Source organism: Atractosteus spatula, chromosome 23, assembly GCF_055471065.1.
Source record: "Atractosteus spatula isolate fAtrSpa1 chromosome 23, fAtrSpa1.hap1, whole genome shotgun sequence".
NCBI classification, from domain to species: Eukaryota; Metazoa; Chordata; class Actinopteri; order Semionotiformes; family Lepisosteidae; genus Atractosteus; species Atractosteus spatula.
This window is the reverse complement of record NC_142728.1, coordinates 14,253,832-14,274,389: the sequence shown is the minus strand read 5'-3', so window position 1 is coordinate 14,274,389 and position 20,558 is coordinate 14,253,832. Positions and strand designations below refer to the sequence as shown.

The 20,558-nt window shown below is 43.7% G+C and overlaps 1 protein-coding gene across 8 annotated transcripts in view; it reads right to left on the bottom strand.

Moving 5' to 3' along the window:
- Window positions 1-20,558, bottom strand: part of sardh (sarcosine dehydrogenase) — a 242,425-nt gene that overhangs the window by 9,545 nt on the left and 212,322 nt on the right. For all 8 annotated transcript variants that reach the window (XM_088904570.1, XM_088904567.1, XM_088904569.1 and 5 more), the window contains 2 exons: window positions 19,254-19,347; window positions 5,470-5,632 (listed from right to left, as the gene is read on the bottom strand). In XM_088904570.1, coding sequence (XP_088760696.1) covers window positions 5,470-5,632; window positions 19,254-19,347 — 257 coding nt within the window. The remainder of the gene's footprint in view (window positions 1-5,469; window positions 5,633-19,253; window positions 19,348-20,558) is intronic.

The following is a 20,558-nucleotide window of genomic DNA, read 5'->3' as shown; positions in this document are numbered from 1 at the left end:
GGTCTTACTCTTTATGTACATGACGATTCGGGGATTTGGGGACTATCCTGCACTTTCACGAAGCTCCCAATTTTGTGCTTAATTGAAAATTTGTAAACTTTTTTTATACCGTTAATGAATTAGTTTTGTTACAGAGATTTAATAACCTGGCTGAGAAACGGGGACTGCAGTTCTCCTTTAAATGAAAGCACAAAGGTTAGAAATATGAAAATGATCCCCAGACAAATAGCGATGAAGTCAGAATGGTTCTCTGAAGCGAGAACCCGTCTCTGTGGATATTTCGTACTGTCTGAGCAAGAGGTCATACCAGCAATTCCAGACAGAATGCAGATAACGTTGGTGCTAATACAAACTGACTGCTCTGAAGTTTTCAGGTTACACTTATTTTAAGCAAGAAGTGGTTTGACTTAGTTTTCTGTGACATCACATTTTTTACACATGGTTTAACACATGGTTTAACACGGTCAGCCCTTGTCAATTGTATCAGCTTCAAAGGTAGAGAAGCAAACAGAAGTGCATCAGTTTTCCAAGTCTGGAAATGCGGTTTTAGAGAATGCGCTGGCAGTGTTCCAGCCTGATGCTTGTCAGATCAGTTGGACAGGACTGCTTGTGCACATGTCCATGTGTTACCGAGTCACTAGAGGCCTTGGTGGACTTAAAAGAGATAGTCAGGGGTTTTAAACAAACAAAAACACAGCTGTTCCTAATGTGAAGGCCAATTCAATATTTGTGGGAAAACTTTTGACTGACTGATATCTTAGCTTTCAAAGTGAAGGGTAGAGTTTGAAACCACAAATAAACAGTTCTTCTAGTAGGGTCTGAGTCTACAAGAGCCTGGGGAATGGCTACATACATTTCAGCTCCTCGTCTAGGAACAATATGACAGCAAAGACGTATCTGCAACTGTCTTTTTTTCTCACTACATGATCGATATTTCAAAGCAACTTTGGAAAGCCTGTTTAGATCCTTCCAATTTTTATCTGTAATATTTTAGGAAGCATCAGGGTTAATTAGCTGAAGAAAATGCTCTACAGGTCACACCCTGGTTAGGGCAATAGAGATATGATCCTAATCAGCTGCAGAATCATTATGCAGGTCTCCTAGACCAAGGGCTCCCAGTCTGGAGGACCACACACCTGCTGGTTTTCATTCCTGCTGAGCTTGAATACTTAATTGAAGTTACAGATGCAGCCATTCAAAGTGCGCGTCACAGACACGTACCGCAGGTGACGTCGCTCAGTATGACGCAAGATGACGCGTGGCACCGCAGTACGTGATTGGTTGACCGACAGGGGCACTCGTGGTCCGTTGGTCTGTCGTAGAAAGACTTACAGTAAAAACGTCTTTGCTGTGCCCGTTGTAGATATTGAATTTTACCACTGAAGGGAAATCTTAGTAGCTGAGCATAAAAAGAATAGGAGCATACTGTAACGCGTGTGAAGGCCATAAACGATATTAATTTTGGAACATAAACATACAGTATATACTGTAGCTGGTCTTGGTACTTTAAAGAAAAAAATACACACCAGTATTCCATTTCTCCCTAAACATTTTAAGCTTTGAAGTCTTTAACTAACATGATACCGGAGTCAACAAGCATACTTTTAGAATTTGATTAAAAGGGAATATAATATGGAATCGCGTATCTAAAGAATTTAATAACGGTATTCGTGTGCTGCGACAGGGCTGTGTAGGGCTTTTTCGCCTGCTTGCTCATGCGAGCTGTCTTCTAGCCGACTGGTCTAGGTGCGTGACTAGCAACTGGGAGGTTGTGTGATCGAATCCAGCTGGTGCCGGACTTTTCTTTTAACAAACATTTCTTCGAAAAAATAGAATAGCGATATTATGGACAATAAATTGACTTTTATATTTCAAAATATCGCAACATGAACGATATTTGCGATATTTTGAACATATCTTCCCTTCTGACAGCGGTTCCTCCTTCTATTGTGTGTGTGTGTGCAACAGAGTAAATTTTTATAGAGAAATGGAGGCTGGACAGTATGCGTTACAATATAAACATTTATATTGATTTAAATCGTGTTCTGATTTAAATCGCAAACGCGTGTTTAATTATGTGTTTTTTAATCATAATCAGGCTAATGCATTTCTACATTTTCTGTATGAACCAGCTTAGAGGTTCATACAGAAAGACAGCTTGTGTTTAAATTGAGTGTAAGGTAATTTATGCTTCTAAAGTCATGGTCAGCATTTATTATTGTACTGTGCTGTAAACTTTTTCTGTGCCTAGTCACATTATTTTATAGCGTTTTTATTGCGTTATTAAATCCGGTGGCGCTGTGTGTTAGAGTAGTTTCCTGACTCCCTTGTCACATGGTCTGTGATTGAATCCCATAGAACTATGACTTTATTTTTTAACAAACATTTCTTTGAAAAAATGAAACGTTTCCCTTGGTCAGAGATTAAATAAAACCTCACTCGCACCAAACAAATTTATATTTCTAAATATCACAAAATACGTTCATTGTCTTCCAATCGAGTCGAGTTGACATTGGAAGCCTGCCACACCCGGACTGTTAAACCAACGCATTAGCACGTCAAAGCCCATCGAGGGTATTGAGCCAGTATTGCCTTTAGTATTCCCCCCTCTCCCCTCAATTCAATTCAATTCAAGGTGTTTTATTTGCATGACAGATGGGTACAAGCAGTGTTGGGTATGTATATTGTAACGCTTACGGCAGACAGGCACTGTGTAAGAGCCGGCGCACCAGAGCAGCGCACCGAGGGAGCGTCTGCATTTCTAACTTAGTTTTTAAAATTAGTCAAGCAATATGAAGCATCTCCTTTTACTTAGTGCCTGAGCATAAAAAGAATAGGAGCATACTGCAACGCGTGTGAAGTCCATAAACGATATTAATTTTGGAACTTAAACATACAGTATATGGCTGGTCTCGGTACTTTAAAGAAAACATACACACCAGTATTCCATTTCTCCTAAACATTTTAAGCATCGAAGTCTTTAACTAACGCGATACCGGAGTCAACAAGCATACTTTTAGAATTTGATTAAAAGGGAATATAATATGGAATCGCGTATCTCAAGAAATTAATAACGATATAATTATATTCATGTTGCAAAAGAACTGCAACGGACATAAAAACTCCCTTGCTTTTAACAGAGCGTTCCATAATTTCTAACTACGAAAATGCCAGGTGAAAGGATTTGTAAACATATTTTGTTAAAGCAAGTCAGAACCCATTCAGAGCCTACATTACATTTTAGCGTTTCATTCTGAGCAGAAGACCCTCACACCTGAAGAAGGGGGAGGTGTTTTTCGCTGGAAATCTCGCCTGCTTCTACTTTACAACCGGAGTGCTGGCTGTGACGAATTAAACCGGTATTACAGGTTACAATCACAGACCATGTGACATGGGAGTCAGGAAACTAACACAGCGCCACCAGATTTGATAACGCTATGAAAACGCTATAAAATAATGTGACTAGGCACAGAACAAGTTTACAGCACAGTACAAAAATGCTGACCATGACTTTAGAAGCATAAATTGCCTTACACTCAATTTAAACACAAGCTGTCTTTAGCCCTCTAAGGTGGTTCATACAGAAATGTAGAGATCCAGGCTCAGAACACACAGCTTCATTAGCGAATACATATGCAGGACAACCAGAGAAGACGTTTTACAGAGGATGGATTTTTAGAAACATCCCATCAGTGACATCACTGAAGTCAACTCCTAGGTACTGTAACTGTCGTGTGGATAGTTTCACAAGAATCAGACAAAGGTTTAAGCATCGCTTGTTCTAGATAAAACTGCAAAAAAAAACAACAACCCATAATGTACTTCTTTGCGGCTCTGTTTGCCCAAATCATATATTCACAACGTGAAATCTAGAAAATAATATTACGTAACCAAAATCCGCAATATGGAAACAGAACCTGTGTAATTGTTGATAGATGATGTACTCGTAACATTTTTTCAAGACGAACTACAACATTTAAAAAATGACTTGTATGTACTTGATATCTCTAATCAATCCACGGGTCCCAGCACGAAACGAAAGTAAAACGCATACCGTTTCGCGCTTCTTATTAGTTGCTCAAAAGTAATTTGACCGTATGAAATGCATAATATAAACCTAGAAACATATACGTGAGTAGTACTTAAGCACTGTAGTATCGGTGTTAAGACATACCTCTCAAATACTGTAAATCAAGTTAAAAATATCTCAAGATTCTGGTCATAATGAAACCATGTTTCGTGTATGTTTTCTTTAAAGTACCGAGACCAGCCATATACTGTATGTTTATGTTCCAAAATTAATATCGTTTATGGCCTTCACACGCGTTGCAGTATGCTCCTATTGTTTTTATGCTCAGCTACTAAGATTTCCCTTCAGTGGTAAAATTAGATATGAATATTCAATACTTAAACGGGCACAGTTAAGACATTAAATATACATATACATACTGTATACAGTACAGTTTGCATACGGTAATATGTTTATGTCCCTAAATCAATCTCTTTTATGAGCATGTGAAAGGCATGGTGAATCACTGTACTTTGCATGATTGGAAAAAAATGCGTGATTGCGAAATGCTGTGGCGTTACTTTTACAAAGACGGTCAATGAAAAAAAGAATGTGGACCAGGGCAATACTTTGAGTTTACAGCTTGTCCAAGGTCATTTATTATTAATACTATTATTAATATCTTCGTTAAAGACTTTGATGGCTACAGCTCAAACATGAGAGGTTGAGCTTTATTAGCTCCACCTAGCGGAAATTCCGGATACTATTATTTTGCTAGCGGTATTTACCGGTAACTCGCGGTATTTACCGGTAGCTTGCGGTAGACTGCGTACAGCGTACCGGAAAATAATGCGGTATCGCCCGCGCATTTTGAATGGCTGCATCTGTAACTGAGAGTCCTATTATTAAATCTACAAAGAATTTAAGGAGGCCTTGGTTAGAAAAAGGAACCAGCAGGTGTATGGGCCACCAGGAGCAGGTTAGGGAACCGCTGTCCTAGAGTAAGACAAAACTGCCAGGCCATTTCTTGAAAAGTGTAGGCGTGTTATCCCAGCATCCTGGCTGAACTTCCCCCGGGCCTTTACCAATCATGGCCTCCTAATAATCCCCATCTTTATACTGGCTTCACTTTTTTCTTCTCCCCACTGAGAGCTGGTGTATGGTGGGTGTACGGGTGTACTTTGGCTGCTGTCGTATCATCCAGGTTGGGGCTTCACATTGGTGGTGGCAATGGGATTCCCCATTACCTGTAAAGCACTGTGAGTGGAGTGTCCAGAAAAGCCCTATGTAAGTGTATGGAATTATTGTAATTAGTATTATTGTGTGTTCCAGTGATGTCGTTGCCCAGGGCTCCTTTGAGCATTTGCTGCAGTGGCGCCACCTGCTGCTCATGAGGAGCTGCGCGCGCCAGGCGCCCAGATCACAATGAAGGGCGGAACTCACTCCGCTGGGCCCCTTACCTTTCTCGATGCTCAGCGAGTCGATGGCCCTGTACCCGGCGTCACAGATCCCATGCTTGGCACCGGCCGCCATCACGGCCCGGTACACGGGGACGCAGGCCTGCGCGGGCATGTGCAGCTCCCAGCCCATCTCGCCCACGAAGGAGAGGCGCATGGCCCGAACCTGCCGACAGCAAGGACACAGGTCTTCACACCCGGCAGTCGTCTTTGCTCTCAATTTTTGGCCGGCCCTTTGAGGAAAATCGTGAGGTTGCTCAGCGACAAATGTCTTCTGCCTGGTGTCAGATTTTGGAGTGGTTAAAGTTACAGCACTGAGAGGGCAAGGAGGCTGCTTCTGCTGGTTTTACCACCTCGGTTCAGGCTGAGAGATGACATCTCACCCAATGGAAATACCAGCTTCTGCCAGTGGAAATAGTGCTGATGTTCTACCATTGAATAAAGAAAAACTGATGTGCATAATGAAACTGAATTCTCTACCACAGAGGAATTCAACTCATTTAAGATGAAAACTTGAGTGTAACCTGACGAATGAGTCTTCAGCAGATCTGTTTTTTAATTAACAAAAAAAACTGGTTTATCTCAGGTTTTACCTACGAGGATCAGCACACACCTTGGGAGACAGCCATTTAAAAAAATGCTCGTTGCATTACTGCATCAACACTGTTCACACTGTGCATGTATCATGAGACCCAGCACGGTCACAGGAATGATGATACGTGCACTTGCTAGGCCACTCCTACCAGGCCTATCGTACCTGTCAAAATGGGCACATTTCTGTCCAAAAGATGGAACTTATTCCATATTATTCTGCTCTCCTTACGGTCCCCCAAGCCCGTCTACATTGTATGGGTGACAGGGCCTTCTCCTGTTATGCCCCCAAGCTCTGGAACTCTCTGCCAAAGGATATCAGAGAGTCACCTTCTCTAAACTCCTTCAAATCCAGACTCAAAACCCTCTTCTTTAGAAGAGCCTTTAATTAACTTCTTCAGCCCTCTGCTTTTCTTAGTACCACCATCCACGGTCTCCTCTGTATATTGTAATTGTGTTTTATCTTGTGTATTCTTTTTATTAAGTGTTGTTGTCATTCTGTAAAGCGCTTTGAGAAGCCACCTTTAAAGGCGCTATATAAAATAAAGTTTATTATTATTATTATCCGACAATTACAAAATTCTTCATAATGCTGGCTATGCAAATCCAGGCTATGCCTGCTGTGATGTCAATGATGACTGTTGTCGCCACCAGACTCAAATATGCTTTGAAAGTAGCTGTGAGCATCTGAAATACAGTGATTTGAGCAGAGTACACAAACTTACAGCGAAGATGAAATGTGAGATATCGGACAGCTCTAACCATCTTTAGTTGGTACAACACAAAATGATCGTGTGTCGCAGGTGAGAATCTTTGTATTGACAACAATTGTATTCCTTGTATACAAAGAATACCAGAATCCGAGTGTATTGGGCGCCACTCTTCCCACTAGCAAATTCAAGAAAACACAAAACAGAAGTGCATCAGTTTTCCAAGTCTGGAAATACAGTTCTAGAGAATGCGCTGGCAGTGTTCCAGCCTGATGCTTGTCAGATCAGTTGGACAGGACTGCTTGTGCACGTGTCCATGCGTTACCGAGTCACTAGAGGCCTTGGTGGACCTAAGAGAGATAGTCAGGGGTTTTCAACAAACAAAAAACACAGCTCTTCCTAATGTGAAGGCCAATTCAATATTTGTGGGAAAACTTTTGACTTACCTATATCTTGCTTTCAAAGTGAAGGGTAGAGTTTGAAACCACAAATAAAAACATACAGCTCACCGATTCTTCTAGTAGGGTCCGGGTCTACAAGAGCCTCTTGACCGAGTGTATTGGGCGCCACTCTTCCCACTAGCAGTTTCAAGAAAACACAAAATTCCCCCAAAGTCAAAGGAGCCGGCTTCATCCTCAAGGCACTGAATGCAACGCCTTTGCTTTGCTGCTGGGGCTGACACTTCGCAACAGCCTCAGGAAAGGACATAAGCATTCTACGTGGTAGCACAGAGTTCCACGTCCCTCCTCCGCGTCTTCTCCTTCCCCAGCATAACTCGTTTTGCCACAGAATGCCCCACTTGAAGACCGAAAGGGGCCGAGTTACACTTTTTCTCATCTACCTGCTCGCTGTTTGCGTTTCAGGCTCCCGCTGAACTTCCTGCCCTATTTTTAGAGACTCCTGAAGAGGTCCACCCACGCTCCCGTGCTCCGCTAATCTCTCTCAGTTCACTGGAGGGTTGTTTTTTTTCGGGATCACGCTTTTGAAAGACAAGGTGTCTGAGCCATACCAATCTCTTTAGCTCTAAAAGTGGGCCAGATCAGTCTTCCTGTAGGCCAGCAGTCACAAGGGACCATGGGAGTGGTGTTCGCTCATGCACACAAATCACAGCACTGCATATGCTTCAGAGCACTTTAGAGGGCAGCACAGAGCGGTCATTAGGACTTCAACAGGAAATCCTTCCAGTTGGGAGTCTGGAGACACTGATATTGTACCCCTTGAGCAAGACACGTCTCCTTACTTGCTTCAGGCTACCCAGCAATGGGTACCAGCATTATTGGGAAGAATGTAATGATGGTTAACTGTCCCATTCAGAGGGAATCTTGCACTCTCAGGCGACTGACCACTGCAGAAACCAGAATGATGTCCAGTTGGATGGGTCTCTAGGGTACTACTCTATTAAATGGGACATTTAAGTTCAACAGACCTTTTATTAATCACCAATTTACTAAAAATAAAAGATCCATAGATATTCAGTAGCGATGAGATTAGGTTGAAGCTGATGTTATGAGGAGCACTAACACTACTGTATATTTTTATCGATGCTTTATTAATGTTCTATAGAGCCTTAATTTATAGTAAAGAGATTATTGATTGGTTACACACCCCTTGATATATTTTGGTAATGCTCACTATGCGAGCACCCTAGATCACTAAAGAATAGTTTTCTCGCCATGTGAGGGGTCGTGCACCTCGATTTTATTTTGAGCGTCTCCTCTGGCAACTGGGAGCAGATTTTGAATTGGGGGTATTATTTGAAAAGCTTTGAAATTGGTCTTTCTTGCAACCTCACGAAGCACTCCTGTGTGCACAATTCAGAGAGAAATCTACAGCGCCCTGCAACCCAAGTTCAGCGTTCGGGACAATGATAGATCAGACTGGAGGCTGTACCAACCACCAACTTACTGTACAAGTACGCAGCACAAACTGTCTAGGAGTTATGCATAAACAGTTAAAAATACACAGAAATGGGATATGTTGTAAAAAGTCAATACCATAACTATTATACATCTTAATCTATAGTGTTGACCTCATTCACATGGTGCAATCTGGGTAAACACACAATCAAACTGAAGCAGGTTTATTGGGATGGGTTCACCAAAGACCTTTTAATATGTTATTTTGTTCGGACGAAAGGGCCAAATTTAAACCCGGAGTTAACGATCATCGAGCAGTTTAACCTGTGCAATTCTTTGCTGCTTTGATTCTGCTCAAAAAGCAATTCAGCTTTGCTATGCTTGTTGCAAGAAGAAAAACAAATTCAGCCTTCTACAGCATCTCAGTGAAGCAGAAGACACGATTCTTTAACAAGTGTTCGTAACTGTTCTTCCACATGATCTCTTTTGTCCCCCCTCTCAATGTAAACGATTATGTGTCATTCTCGGTGACAGAGCTCCTGCAACTCTAAATAAAGGAGTTAAGGGGGGCTAGAAAATTTGAGACTGGGGACTACACTGAGACATACAGTACTGTAAAAAATAAATATAACAGTAACTTGGAAATAACAAGCCTTTTCAACACAAGTGCGGTCTGTCATCTGTAGGGACTGTAAATAATGAAGATTTAACCTGCTTCCAGAATTAATTTCAATGTTTCTTGCATAACATTCACAGAAATCCGCTGTCCACCCACATCAAATCCCAAGCTTATTGCTTCCTATTTAAAAACAAGAACATTCTGTTCCCCTCCAGTGCACACTCAAACGGTTTCTGGAATTCTCCCAGAGGTAGTCTGTTCTGCAGAGATGCAGATGGAGACAGAGGGTAAGAATGTTTTGATCCCAACAGTACTGTGTCCAGATTAGCCAGGCTGCATGAGGTGTGTGATCCAGGGACAGGGCAACTGGGGAAAGTCTTCACGTTGCACTGTAACAGCTGACTTACCGAAAGTCTGCATGAACTAGTGAAACGTGCTTTATTATAACTAGTGATTTACTACCATATCACCACTGGTGGGTTAAGGTGATTCTTCACCATCATACTTATTCATAATGGGCTTTCCCTTTTATTACAGGGAAAAATTCCAATGCCGCAGGGGACTGAGAATGAGCCATTACTCATTGTTCTTAGGTACACAGTCCCAGTATTTAAAAAAACCCCGAACAAAACATGCACATCAATGCAGAAGGCGATTGCACCAGAAGGATTTGAAGAGAGGGTTATCCAAATGGTCAAAATCCTTTATTAAATTAAACCAATTTGAGGAGATTCTCCAAGTCCTAAACTAGGTGCTTAAGGAAGGGAGTGCCAACATTTGACCTGTGTGGTGTTGCTGCACTAAGAGTACAGATCCCTTCAAAAAGTTTATTGGCTGAACACAAATACAGTATATATTGTATGCTGACTGGATATCTGGACATGCAGAAGGTGAGAGGGTGTGACAGACCAGAGGTTTATGAAGTTCGTAGGGGAACATCTATTTTGTTCTGATTTTTAAACAACACTAATGTGTTTAATAAAGGGCTTAAGAATGACTAAATAAGAAATGTAGTTCAGGTGGGTAGCTGCGTCAGCATGCGTAGGCTGCAAAGGAACAAGTAATAGGTTTATTCCATGCTGAAAAAAAGAAGAGAGAAAAAACACATTTCGGCCGTGGAGCCTTCTTCAGGTGTGTGATAAGAAATATACTGTTACAGTCTCAGGTGACTAGGAAGTGTCTCTAATAGTCTAGATAAAGTGTGTGACACCTGGGAGTGTCAACATTTCTAGCTTCAAAACAGAGGGGGGGGTGTTTGTGGAGATGTAGGGGGGTCCAGATTTTGTGATCCTTTGTTTACATTAGTTATTAAGGTTCTTGGTCAATGATTATGTCAATCAACCGTCCAGAAAGACACCCTACAAGATCAGATCAAGATCAGATCGAAAAAGTAAGACAGAGGAGACGGGAGGAGACGGAACATACCGGCAAGAGGTTCTTGTTGGAGGTCATCCAGAAAGACCCAATGGGAGCCAAGTATTTGAATCTTGCTAAGAGAGCTTGCTATTGTTTGTAGGAAACCTGGATCTCCTGAGTGAAGAATCTCTCAGTTAAAATGGCCTCTCCTGCTTACTGGGTGCAGCTGAGAACAGGGAGATAGGCTCCAGCTTATTTTTGGCATCTGGGTTTGCAGAGAGAGAAATTTAATTGTAGCTTGTATTCTATTTAGTTCAGAAGGTAGCTTGTCTCTTATTTTGGCCTCTGTAGGCATTATTCAAAAACTTGATAGCAGTCTGTTGGTTTTCTGGGTGGTCTAGACATGGTCTCTGGCACACCATGTGTGTACATACTGCGCAGAGGAAAACTTGTGTGTTGTATGTAGTGTTTGTATTGTCACTGTTAATAAATATTTGTTCAACCAGGTGTGTCTGAATTATATCTCTATTTTTACCAAAACTGTGCCAGAGAATAAGAACTTCACGTGCCTCTGACGATATCAACAACTCGGGCAACTTCTCTGAGAAACCCTTACCGTTTGGCGGTCATGATTATTTAGTTTAGTTATTGACTAAGCCACTCAGTCCATTCCTGTCGTTCGACATTTTCATAACTCCCCCATTTGGTGACGATATAAGTACTCACTGACTTCATAAAGATTCGGGATGAACCACATTCAAACTACATTGCAATAAAGGGCAACAGGTTCTTTTCTGACCTTTGGCACTTGCGAGGAAACGATTGGGTTCCAGAGGCATTAACAAGGAGAAGGCTTGTGTTCTCAGGTCGCTTAACGCAATAGAAAAATCTACAGGCACTTAGACTCATCAGGGACTTTTGCGTCCTGGTCTGGCCAAGTTATCCCCCATCAAACAACAAAAGGCTTTTCCCAAAACATCAAGACAGTTTTACTTATCCCTCTTTCACAGGCAGGCTGCTCAACCTTGCTAGTGTTCCGAGGCCTGAGAGAGCCCAACAGCTCACACCCAGCGCAGTCCAGGCCAGCACCGGGGGTCTCTACAGGGGAGGGGGGTGGGTGTAGACGCACAGGGAACAGGGATAGGCGTTATCCTTAACCTCTGGATGGAACTCTCTGCAACTATACTGCATTGCTCTTTCGGGACATAGTTAACTTGAGAGCTCCAGCTGGATTAAATGGTATGGAAGCAGGAGATCTGTTTTCCAAGCCAGGGCAGCTTTGAGAGTGAGCTGACAGCTTTCAGGTTTTCTTTCTTCATTTTATGCATTCGTGTATGAACTCTAGCGTATAGGGTGTGCAGTTCGGTTGTTTTTCCATAAATAACTTATACACTAAATAAGACTGCGTAAAGATTCAAGATGAACTATATACTTCATTGAAACTGCATTGGAATTCACTCCAATGCTTTCTTTAAGGATGTTTTTGGGTGGTTTTTTTTTTTGGCTTTTCTGCTTTCAAAAATAAGGAAAACCATTGTTCACAAGACACAGAGAACAAGATCCACAGACAGCCGGGGGGGGGGTCGGAATCGAATCAGGAGCACAGCAACTGCCGGTCTGGAGGGAACTAGTCTTCCCAGCTCCCGGTTCTCTGCCTCAGGATATCCTGTCTGAGCGCTGTGCCAGGGCGGGACTTGCGTCCGTCCAGTGAGTTACGGCCAGCTGGCGAGCGAGCAGATGGCGATCGATGGGTCTGCTCTCCCCAGGCTTGGCGAGCAGGAGGCTGGCAGCTCTGCTGGTGTTTTACAACCCCGCGTAGGAGTCGGCTCTGCGTAAATCCACCTGCTATCGATTTCACATCTTGCCTCTGCACATCTCTGCCGGGCGACAGATGGGACTGCTCCTGATTTATACTGCTTTGTCTCCCTTTTGCCTGCCGTTTTCCTCCTCCCCCCTCCCTCCCTGCCCTGGAACATGCAGGAGAGACTGACAAATTCAGCTCCCACTACACTCCCTTTCTGGAGATAACCGCTTAAACATGACGCCATGTCAGCACCAAAGCTCCGCACTGCCAACACCTGATTCTGCATCACTGAATTGCTTTCTGTGCAATGCAGAGTATCTAAATTTATGCATCTTGATGCATTAAGGAAATTCACATGCAAGGGGTCCAAAAATGTCTCTCATTGAGATTTAATAATTTTAATAATACATGTCATTTTATATAGCGCCTTTAAAAGCGGCTTCTCAAAGCACTTTACAGAACAAGATAGGGTAGGAGGCAGCAGAATTACACAGTTTGGAATATATATGGAAAGCAAAGGGGCAGAATCAGATCCAGTCAAATGAAAGCCCTTCTGAAGAAGCAGGTTTTGAAGGAGATCAGGAAAGGTGACTCTTTGATATCCTTACGGACAGAGTTCCAGAGCTTTGGGGCACAGCAGGAGATGGCCCTATCATGGTCTGGGGGACAGACAGGAGACCAGAGTCAGACGAACAAAGTCTAAGAGGTGGGGAGTGGGGCGACAGTAGCTCAGATAGCTACTGAGGTGCCAAGGCAGGCAGAGCCTTATGGGTGAGCATGAGGATTTTAAAGTCAGCACAAAACCTGATGAACTCTCCTAATCTGGGGTCACCCACTGTGTCTTTGAGCCTCGATTCTCAGTGACAATCCCAGTTACTCATAAGCAAAGAGGCAGGACCTGCCCCCATCCAGGCACTTGTCAACTCCCAAGATCTATAGCGACGTACAGGAGCTCCAGCACCAGCTGGAAGAGAGGCTCCTTCTTCTTTGAGACTCCGGACGTGCCCGGGAAGAGGCAAAGGTTGGCGTCTTGCTGGGAACCGAACGGACCCTGATCAACAAGTCCAAAACCAACCCCCCTTCCCATGAGCCAAGCCGAGCCAGCTGTGCAGTGCTGCTGGAGGAATTACAGTCACAGTCGGCTAGTGCCATGACCAGGGTTTGAGCTAAAGATAACTGGCTCAGTACCCCTTCATGTCCGAGACACGCAGGAGACCTTACACTTTTAAAAGGAAACGAAGCTACAGAAATATCAGCCACTTCTTTGCTGGTCAATCAGAAAGCTCTGGTGTAACCACAGAAACTGAGGTGCCATCAATATAGTTATATCCTTGTGGAAGTAGCTTACAAATGCATAAAGAGGGGCATGAACACGTTTTGGCAAAGGAAAAGGCAACGATGTTTCTAAGTAATACGAAATGTGCAGTTCTAGACTAGCCATGGTTTTAAGCAGACTGGCAGCCCACATAAACAGAAATCCAGCATTATGATATTTAAAGGACATTTAAAGTCCTTGGCAAGTAAAACATTTTTATATTTATATATTATACATTTACATATATTTTTGCATTATAAATCCTTTCACTAGCACATGAACTCAGAGCCTTCTTTTCTTGCATAAAGGGGTTTGATACAAGAATGTGATGACAATAATAACACAAATCTCAAGCACTCCCAGTTGCTTAACTTTAACGGATGTAAACATACTGAATGAGTACAGTAGACACCTCGCAGCCTAAAAATGCGTTGTGTATCTTGTTAAAATGTTGAATCCTATTGCTTCATCCATCTTATGTATTTGCAGATTGAGGTATTTGTTGGAGCCACTAGGTAATACAGTGATAAATATATTAACATCATCTCTCCATCACTGGGTCATGAAGGGCGTAGGGCACACACACAAGCACACAGGGACAATACAGAGACATCAATGAGCTCAGCCAGCATGTCTTTGGGAGGTTGGAGGAAAAGAAACCAGATAACCCAAGCGGTCATGGGAGGAACATGCTTACTTCACACAGAAGGTGCCCCAGGCTGAAATCAAACCCACGATCCAAGAGTTGTGAGGCAGCAACGCCAACCACCATGCTTTCGCTGTCTCACAAAAACATACGAGCTCTCCTTCAGTGGTGCATGTACTGTATATGAGCTCTTGGTTTTACTGCTGCATGCATATGATCTCTCCTATACTGGTGCATGTACCTGTACTGTACTGTGTGTGAGGTCTCTTTTACTGCTGAATGCATATGATCTCTCCTTTACTGGTGCATGTACGGTGTATGAGCTCTCTTTTACTGCTGCTTGTACTGCATATGAGTTCTCTTTTACTGCTGCATGCATATGAGCTCTCCTTTACTGGTGCACATTTGCAATGGGCTGTCTCTCAGTTTCTCTAGGCAATGGTGCAGCCCATTGTCAATGTCAACAGACACTACTGTATATCACTATTTTAGTACTGGCTCTCTCAAACCAATGAGCAGGAGGTTATACTGTAGGTCACCCAGCTGAAAGCTCTGCCTCTCAGAACTGCACAATGATCCCCTATCCACACTGCCCTGCCTCTAGAATGTGCCGAAGTGCATAGATCAAGGCACCTCTCCTCTCAGCTCACAGAAATGTCACTGAGCACAGTCTTTATGGCTTTCTGCTGCTCCACAACCCACTAAATAATGAAAAAGTGCATCTTCTGCCAAAAGAGAGCACTTGAATACTGTACTAAAAAAGTACATTATTGGGATGGCTTTAATTCTAATGGAAAGCTGTCCAGTGCTAAAGAATTTGTTTAGCTGGGTCTGTGACTAGCTGGAGATGAGCAAGAGGATGTCTGACCTGCACGAAGTATTCCCCAAAACTCTCTAGATAATCACACCAAACGTTCCCTGCAGGGAATTCATCAGAAAAGCTGTTAATTGCTAGAACTGGATAAAATGAGGTTTCAAATTGAAAACCAAAGATATCTGATAATAGGCCAGACCCTCATGGAGTTGTAATTTTAATTTGTTTTACAGTGTACCATTCCTTTGCCTGCTGCCAGGATGAAAACACAGATGTATTGATTTTATTTTGCATATGGAAATAAATGTTCTCTTCAGTACCATAAGAGAAACAATCAATATCCTACCTAATCCATACTCCCACAAAAATCAGCCTAATAAAATAAAAAAAACCAATATGTCATATTACACTGGATCTTAACTATAATAGTTGAACAGAAATATAAAGCAGCACAGGATTATATGATCTGATCTCACAGCGCCCTGATGTTACTAAATTTCGTTTTGACTGCCTACTCAAAAGCACTTTCGGTCCTGTAGGTTGTGGAATTGCAGCAAAAAAAACTTTTAAAGACTTCGAAGCACGGAATTGGGATTGAAAACCAAATGAAAGAACAAATGAAATATAAATGGACAAAAAAAAAACCCCAATGATTTTTCTCTACATCTTTAGGAAGTGATAGCTTTTTCCCCCACTGAGGTGGAGGATAACAGCCTAAAGCAGTCGATTTCCGAGTCTCACTGTGCGATCTTCCACGTGCTGTTAACAGGCCATCCCATCCTCAGCCACAACAGTACTCAGCTGGGGATTTTAATAGTGCAGGGAATAACCTTAGCTACACCCAGAGACACACACACATACACACCAGCCCTCCAAAACGATGATACTGAAAACCTCTGCTTATCATGGCCATCAATAACTTCAAGCTGCTTGCAAAACTAAAAGCGGTTCCTATATTAGGAAACACAGACTAATCTATAACCTACCGGGTTAATGTATTCTATAAAATGACAAATTACACTGACTCACATCAGTGTTACAGAGGAACGTGCAGGATACAAAAAAAATAAAAATCAGTAAAACTGATATTGCGACAACTCTCGCAATTTGCATTCCTACAGGAAGCCGGATATAAAACAAACTGTCAAAGTGCAAATGGGCAGAGAGAGGCAGTGCAGATACGGACACGTTTAATTCCACCGCCTTTGTGCCAGCGAAAGCAAGCCAGTGATAGCAGCAATGGAATGGCCTCAATGGAAACTCTTTCAGGATGCCATCTGCCCATCGCAAGAAGAATGATTTCCTTACCTCATCTGGAAGTTCCTGAAAACCAGTACTTTATGCTGGCTCTGGTTTATCAGAAGAAGGGGCAAAGCTTTCCTAGAGTGGTTCTGTGGACCACTGAGACCGACATAGAGGACCAGTGCAGTAAAAACCCTGGATTCCTTCCACTGGTCAGCCCCAAGACCCCAGGCTTGCTCATGCATTAAATCACAAGAATCCATGCCCTGTTATACCTAAGACAGTGGTTATTATCATACCCTGCAGCTCTCAACTAGCTGCCCCACTGACGCTCAGCAGCTGTGAGTCTGGCCAGTACCTGGATGGGAGACCTCCTGGGAAAAACTAAGAATGCTGCTGGAAGAGGTGTTAGTGGGGCCAGCAGGGGGCACCTGTGAGGGTGCTAATGCCCCAGTATAGTGATGGGGACACTTCACTGCAAAAAGGTGCTGTCCTCCGGATGAGACATAAAACCGAGGTCCTGACTCTCTGTTGTCATTAAAAAGCCCAGGGCATTTATCAAAAAGAGTAGGGGTGTAACCTTGGGGTTCTGGCCAAATTTACCAGTCATGGCCTCCTAATAATCCCCATCTCTGAACTGGCTTCATCACTCTGCTCTCCTCCCCACTGAGAGTTGGTGTGTGGGGAGCGTACTGGTGCACTATGGCTGCCGTCGCATCATCCAGGTGGGGCTGCACACTGGTGGTGGTAGTGGGATTCCGCATTACCTGTAAAGCGTTTTGAGTTGAGTGTTTTGCATTCAACAGCAAGTAACATGGGTGCTGTAAGAGAGGTTGAGGGCCTTGTGAAAAACGTGTCTTTTGTCAAAGTTGTAACAGAACGAAGGAGCAACAAACTCACTCCCTGCAATGTCAGCCCAGATTAAAACTCATCACCTGCCCCAGCCTCTCTCTCTGGCACTTGCAAAGTACTGGAAACCTGATGTCTTCCGGCTCATCAATAATTCAGACTCTACAGCCCGCCTCCCCCTCTCCAAGGTTACCTGGGACTTGTCATTTTTCAACCTTCAGACTGCCTCTCCATATATCCATTTCCACTAAGCATGGTGTAGGTAACACACTCGTGTCCTAACAGACTGCTCCTCAGGGTGTTGCTTAGAGTGTTGCACAGGTTTGGAAAAAAACGTCATTGTCTTTATATCTGACAAGTTAGAGGCCAAAAAAGCAGCCACCCCATAAAAACCTTTTCCCTTCCTACGTCTGTCACAGAAGTCTAGACTCTGTGCTTTTCTTCAGTCTAGTGTTTACAGTCAACTGCTCCTATTTTTTCTTCCAATGGGTTAAATATCAGCACTGTTAACAAGCCACAGCATGCAACACCAAAGGATCAATAAATCATATCGCAAAAAAAAGGCCGGGACCCACACCAGCTTATAATTACCACTGTGTGTATAGAGTGCAAAATAAAAATCAATTTTCACGATTGTCAACTTGATGCCCTTAAAGCTTCTGTTTTAATTAGTCTTTGACTACGTATTGGTGGTGTCGAATCATTACCAAAACCAGCCTAAACTAAGCACTTAACTGTGTCTAGCTCTCCGTCTCTTCCAAACTTGAATTGCACTGCCACCTCCTTAACCTCTACAAATGCCTTCTAAATAATAATAATAATTGCAGTAATAAGAAGAGAATTAATTTCAATGACACTTCTTTGAATGCCAGTCTTTTCCCATTTACCTCCCATAGTGGCACACAGAGGAACAGCAGCAGCAGCAGCAGCAGCAGCAGAGACAAAGAACCTGCTTTCCTCCTTCTTTGTATAAAATTTTAATTAAAATCAAATTTGAATTTTATACCAAGCACTCCAGTGCAGGTGCACCTCCAGTCTCCAGGGCCGCAGACTGGTTCTCCAATAGAGTTCCAGCTCATGGGCTTTCATTTAGAACAAAGAACCAATTGTGTCCCTGCTGTGAGGCACCATCGATAGGAAACGTCCAGTTAGCAAAGCAGGTAATGAAAGTAGCTCAAATCGGGAGCTGTGTCAGCGTGCGTAGGCTGCAAAGGAACAAGTAAAGGTTTATTCTGCGCTCAAAAGAGAAGAAAGGAATGGAATGGTACAGGAATGGTACACTTCTCTTTTGAGCGTGGAACAAACCTATTACTTGTTCCTTTGCAGACACTGAAAGTGTCAGCTCCCAACATATCAGCAGAGATGGGTTCAACAACTAGCCCCCACCCCCTGTCCCGCCACTGTAAAGAAGTCCCCCATATTTTTAAACAATCCGGAACTGGTTGGGATGTTTATCATAACGGAAAAGGAGGAGCTGGACACAGGAAACCACAGGAAATGAGAACCATTCCCAAGGGGATCTCTGCCCTCCAGCTGCAGAAAATATTCTCAGGATACAATCCTCCCCTCCACCTGCCCCCCCGAGACAGAAACCTGCAGGTGGAACGTCAGAGCATTTGTGGAGCCCCCTCAGCACACCTCTCACCCCATTACCTCAGACACCTCGAAGAGCACCTCGCCCCCCCCGCCTGTGTATCCTAGGCAACAGCAGGCCATGGCCCACAATTCCAAGCCATGACGCACTCCGCAACAGGAACGCTTCCCCCCCCCCCCCCCTCGCATGGATGAGGAAAGGGGCAGGAGCGCACCCACAGTGCTGCAGCCAAAAGACCTCGCCCAACGGTGGGAGAGCCAGCCATCGTTTCAGAATCGAAAAGGTGCAACGCCAACGAGCGTGCAGAGTGACCCTGAAGCCGAAGCTTTGGAAAATCGTGACGGAACTGGGCAGCCGGCACAGCGGTCGGCTTGGAAGCCCTTTCACCTACCTGGTGTCCTGCTGCCCTCACCAGCTTGTGTGTTGAGAAAGGGAAGGCCTCATTGCTCAGGTCAGCGTCCAGGACCTCCTGCAGGACAGCTCGGCTGAGGAGACAAGCCCACAAAAGATCAAAAGGCCTGAACCAACGCCAAGATTTTTCACTAGTGATGTTGCCCCCACCCCAAAAACAAGAGCACAGAGCCCCTTCAGTCCAGAGACTATTCCTTCTGGTATTATTTGGGTTTTCATGCTTCACCTAGCCAGTACTGGAAGGTCGTGCAAGGGTATTAAAAAAAACCAACCTCTTCACAGGAGGCCACGCACACCGCACATGCAATATAGAAGCATCTCACGGGAGAAGCTGTTCGAACTGTTAAGTGTTAAACATTTAAAACAGGCCATCTGGTTCTCGAGACGACGTTCATCACATTTCTCTTAAGTTTGGGCAGAGCAGTCATGCACACGGAATTTGACAGTTTCTCCTTTAAATGATTAAATATCCGTCTGGCTTCGTGAAGCCAATCCAAAGCACAGTCAGGTTAGCTCCTGCGAAAAGGTGCAACACTGCAGCCTGTTCTATTATTGAGGCTGTTGGTCTCAGTTCAGGCTGTTGCTAACGCTTCCTGTCCAGATTTGAATGCTGTAAAATGAAGCCCCCCTCCTACCCCCAGTAAGGCTGATTTAATAGGATAATCAATCAACCCTTCAGTTTTGGAACGGAGCTGGATCCCGGCAGGCTGTGGCGTTTCAGTGTAAATGCAAATCAATACATGCAAAGGATTCCTTCCCGGCCTGAGGAGCACAGCAGCCTGTCAACACTGCGGGCCGCTCGCTGTCTGCTGCGAATTACCCTGGTGAAAGCAACACACACAACCCCCAAAGCATCCGTTTTTACCCAGATGCCTTTTCTCCTCGTCCTGTTGCCGAAACCGTTTGAAGCACCGCATGTTTAAATGGGATAAATCATGACCAACAACATTTACACCACACAGAGGCCTGGGCATGATCAGGCAGAAGCCCCTTCCTTTTGCTCGACAGCTACAGCATATCTATTTACATCCTTCGATTGAGACACCTGTCATTCCAGTTGCACTTCGTCGCACAGACACTACTGTAAGTATGTGAACAAATGAAATGGCTATTGAATTTTTTCTTCCGTGCCAAACTTGTCAAGGATATTGACAGAGTGAGGTCAACGGAAAATGTTTTGGATTACAGGCTTTGTTCCCCACGAAGGGGGCCTGTTCTACGACTGAAATTCGGCAGTCTCCGCGGCTGGAAAACTGCCACCAGAATCCGGGGCGAGGAGATTTAA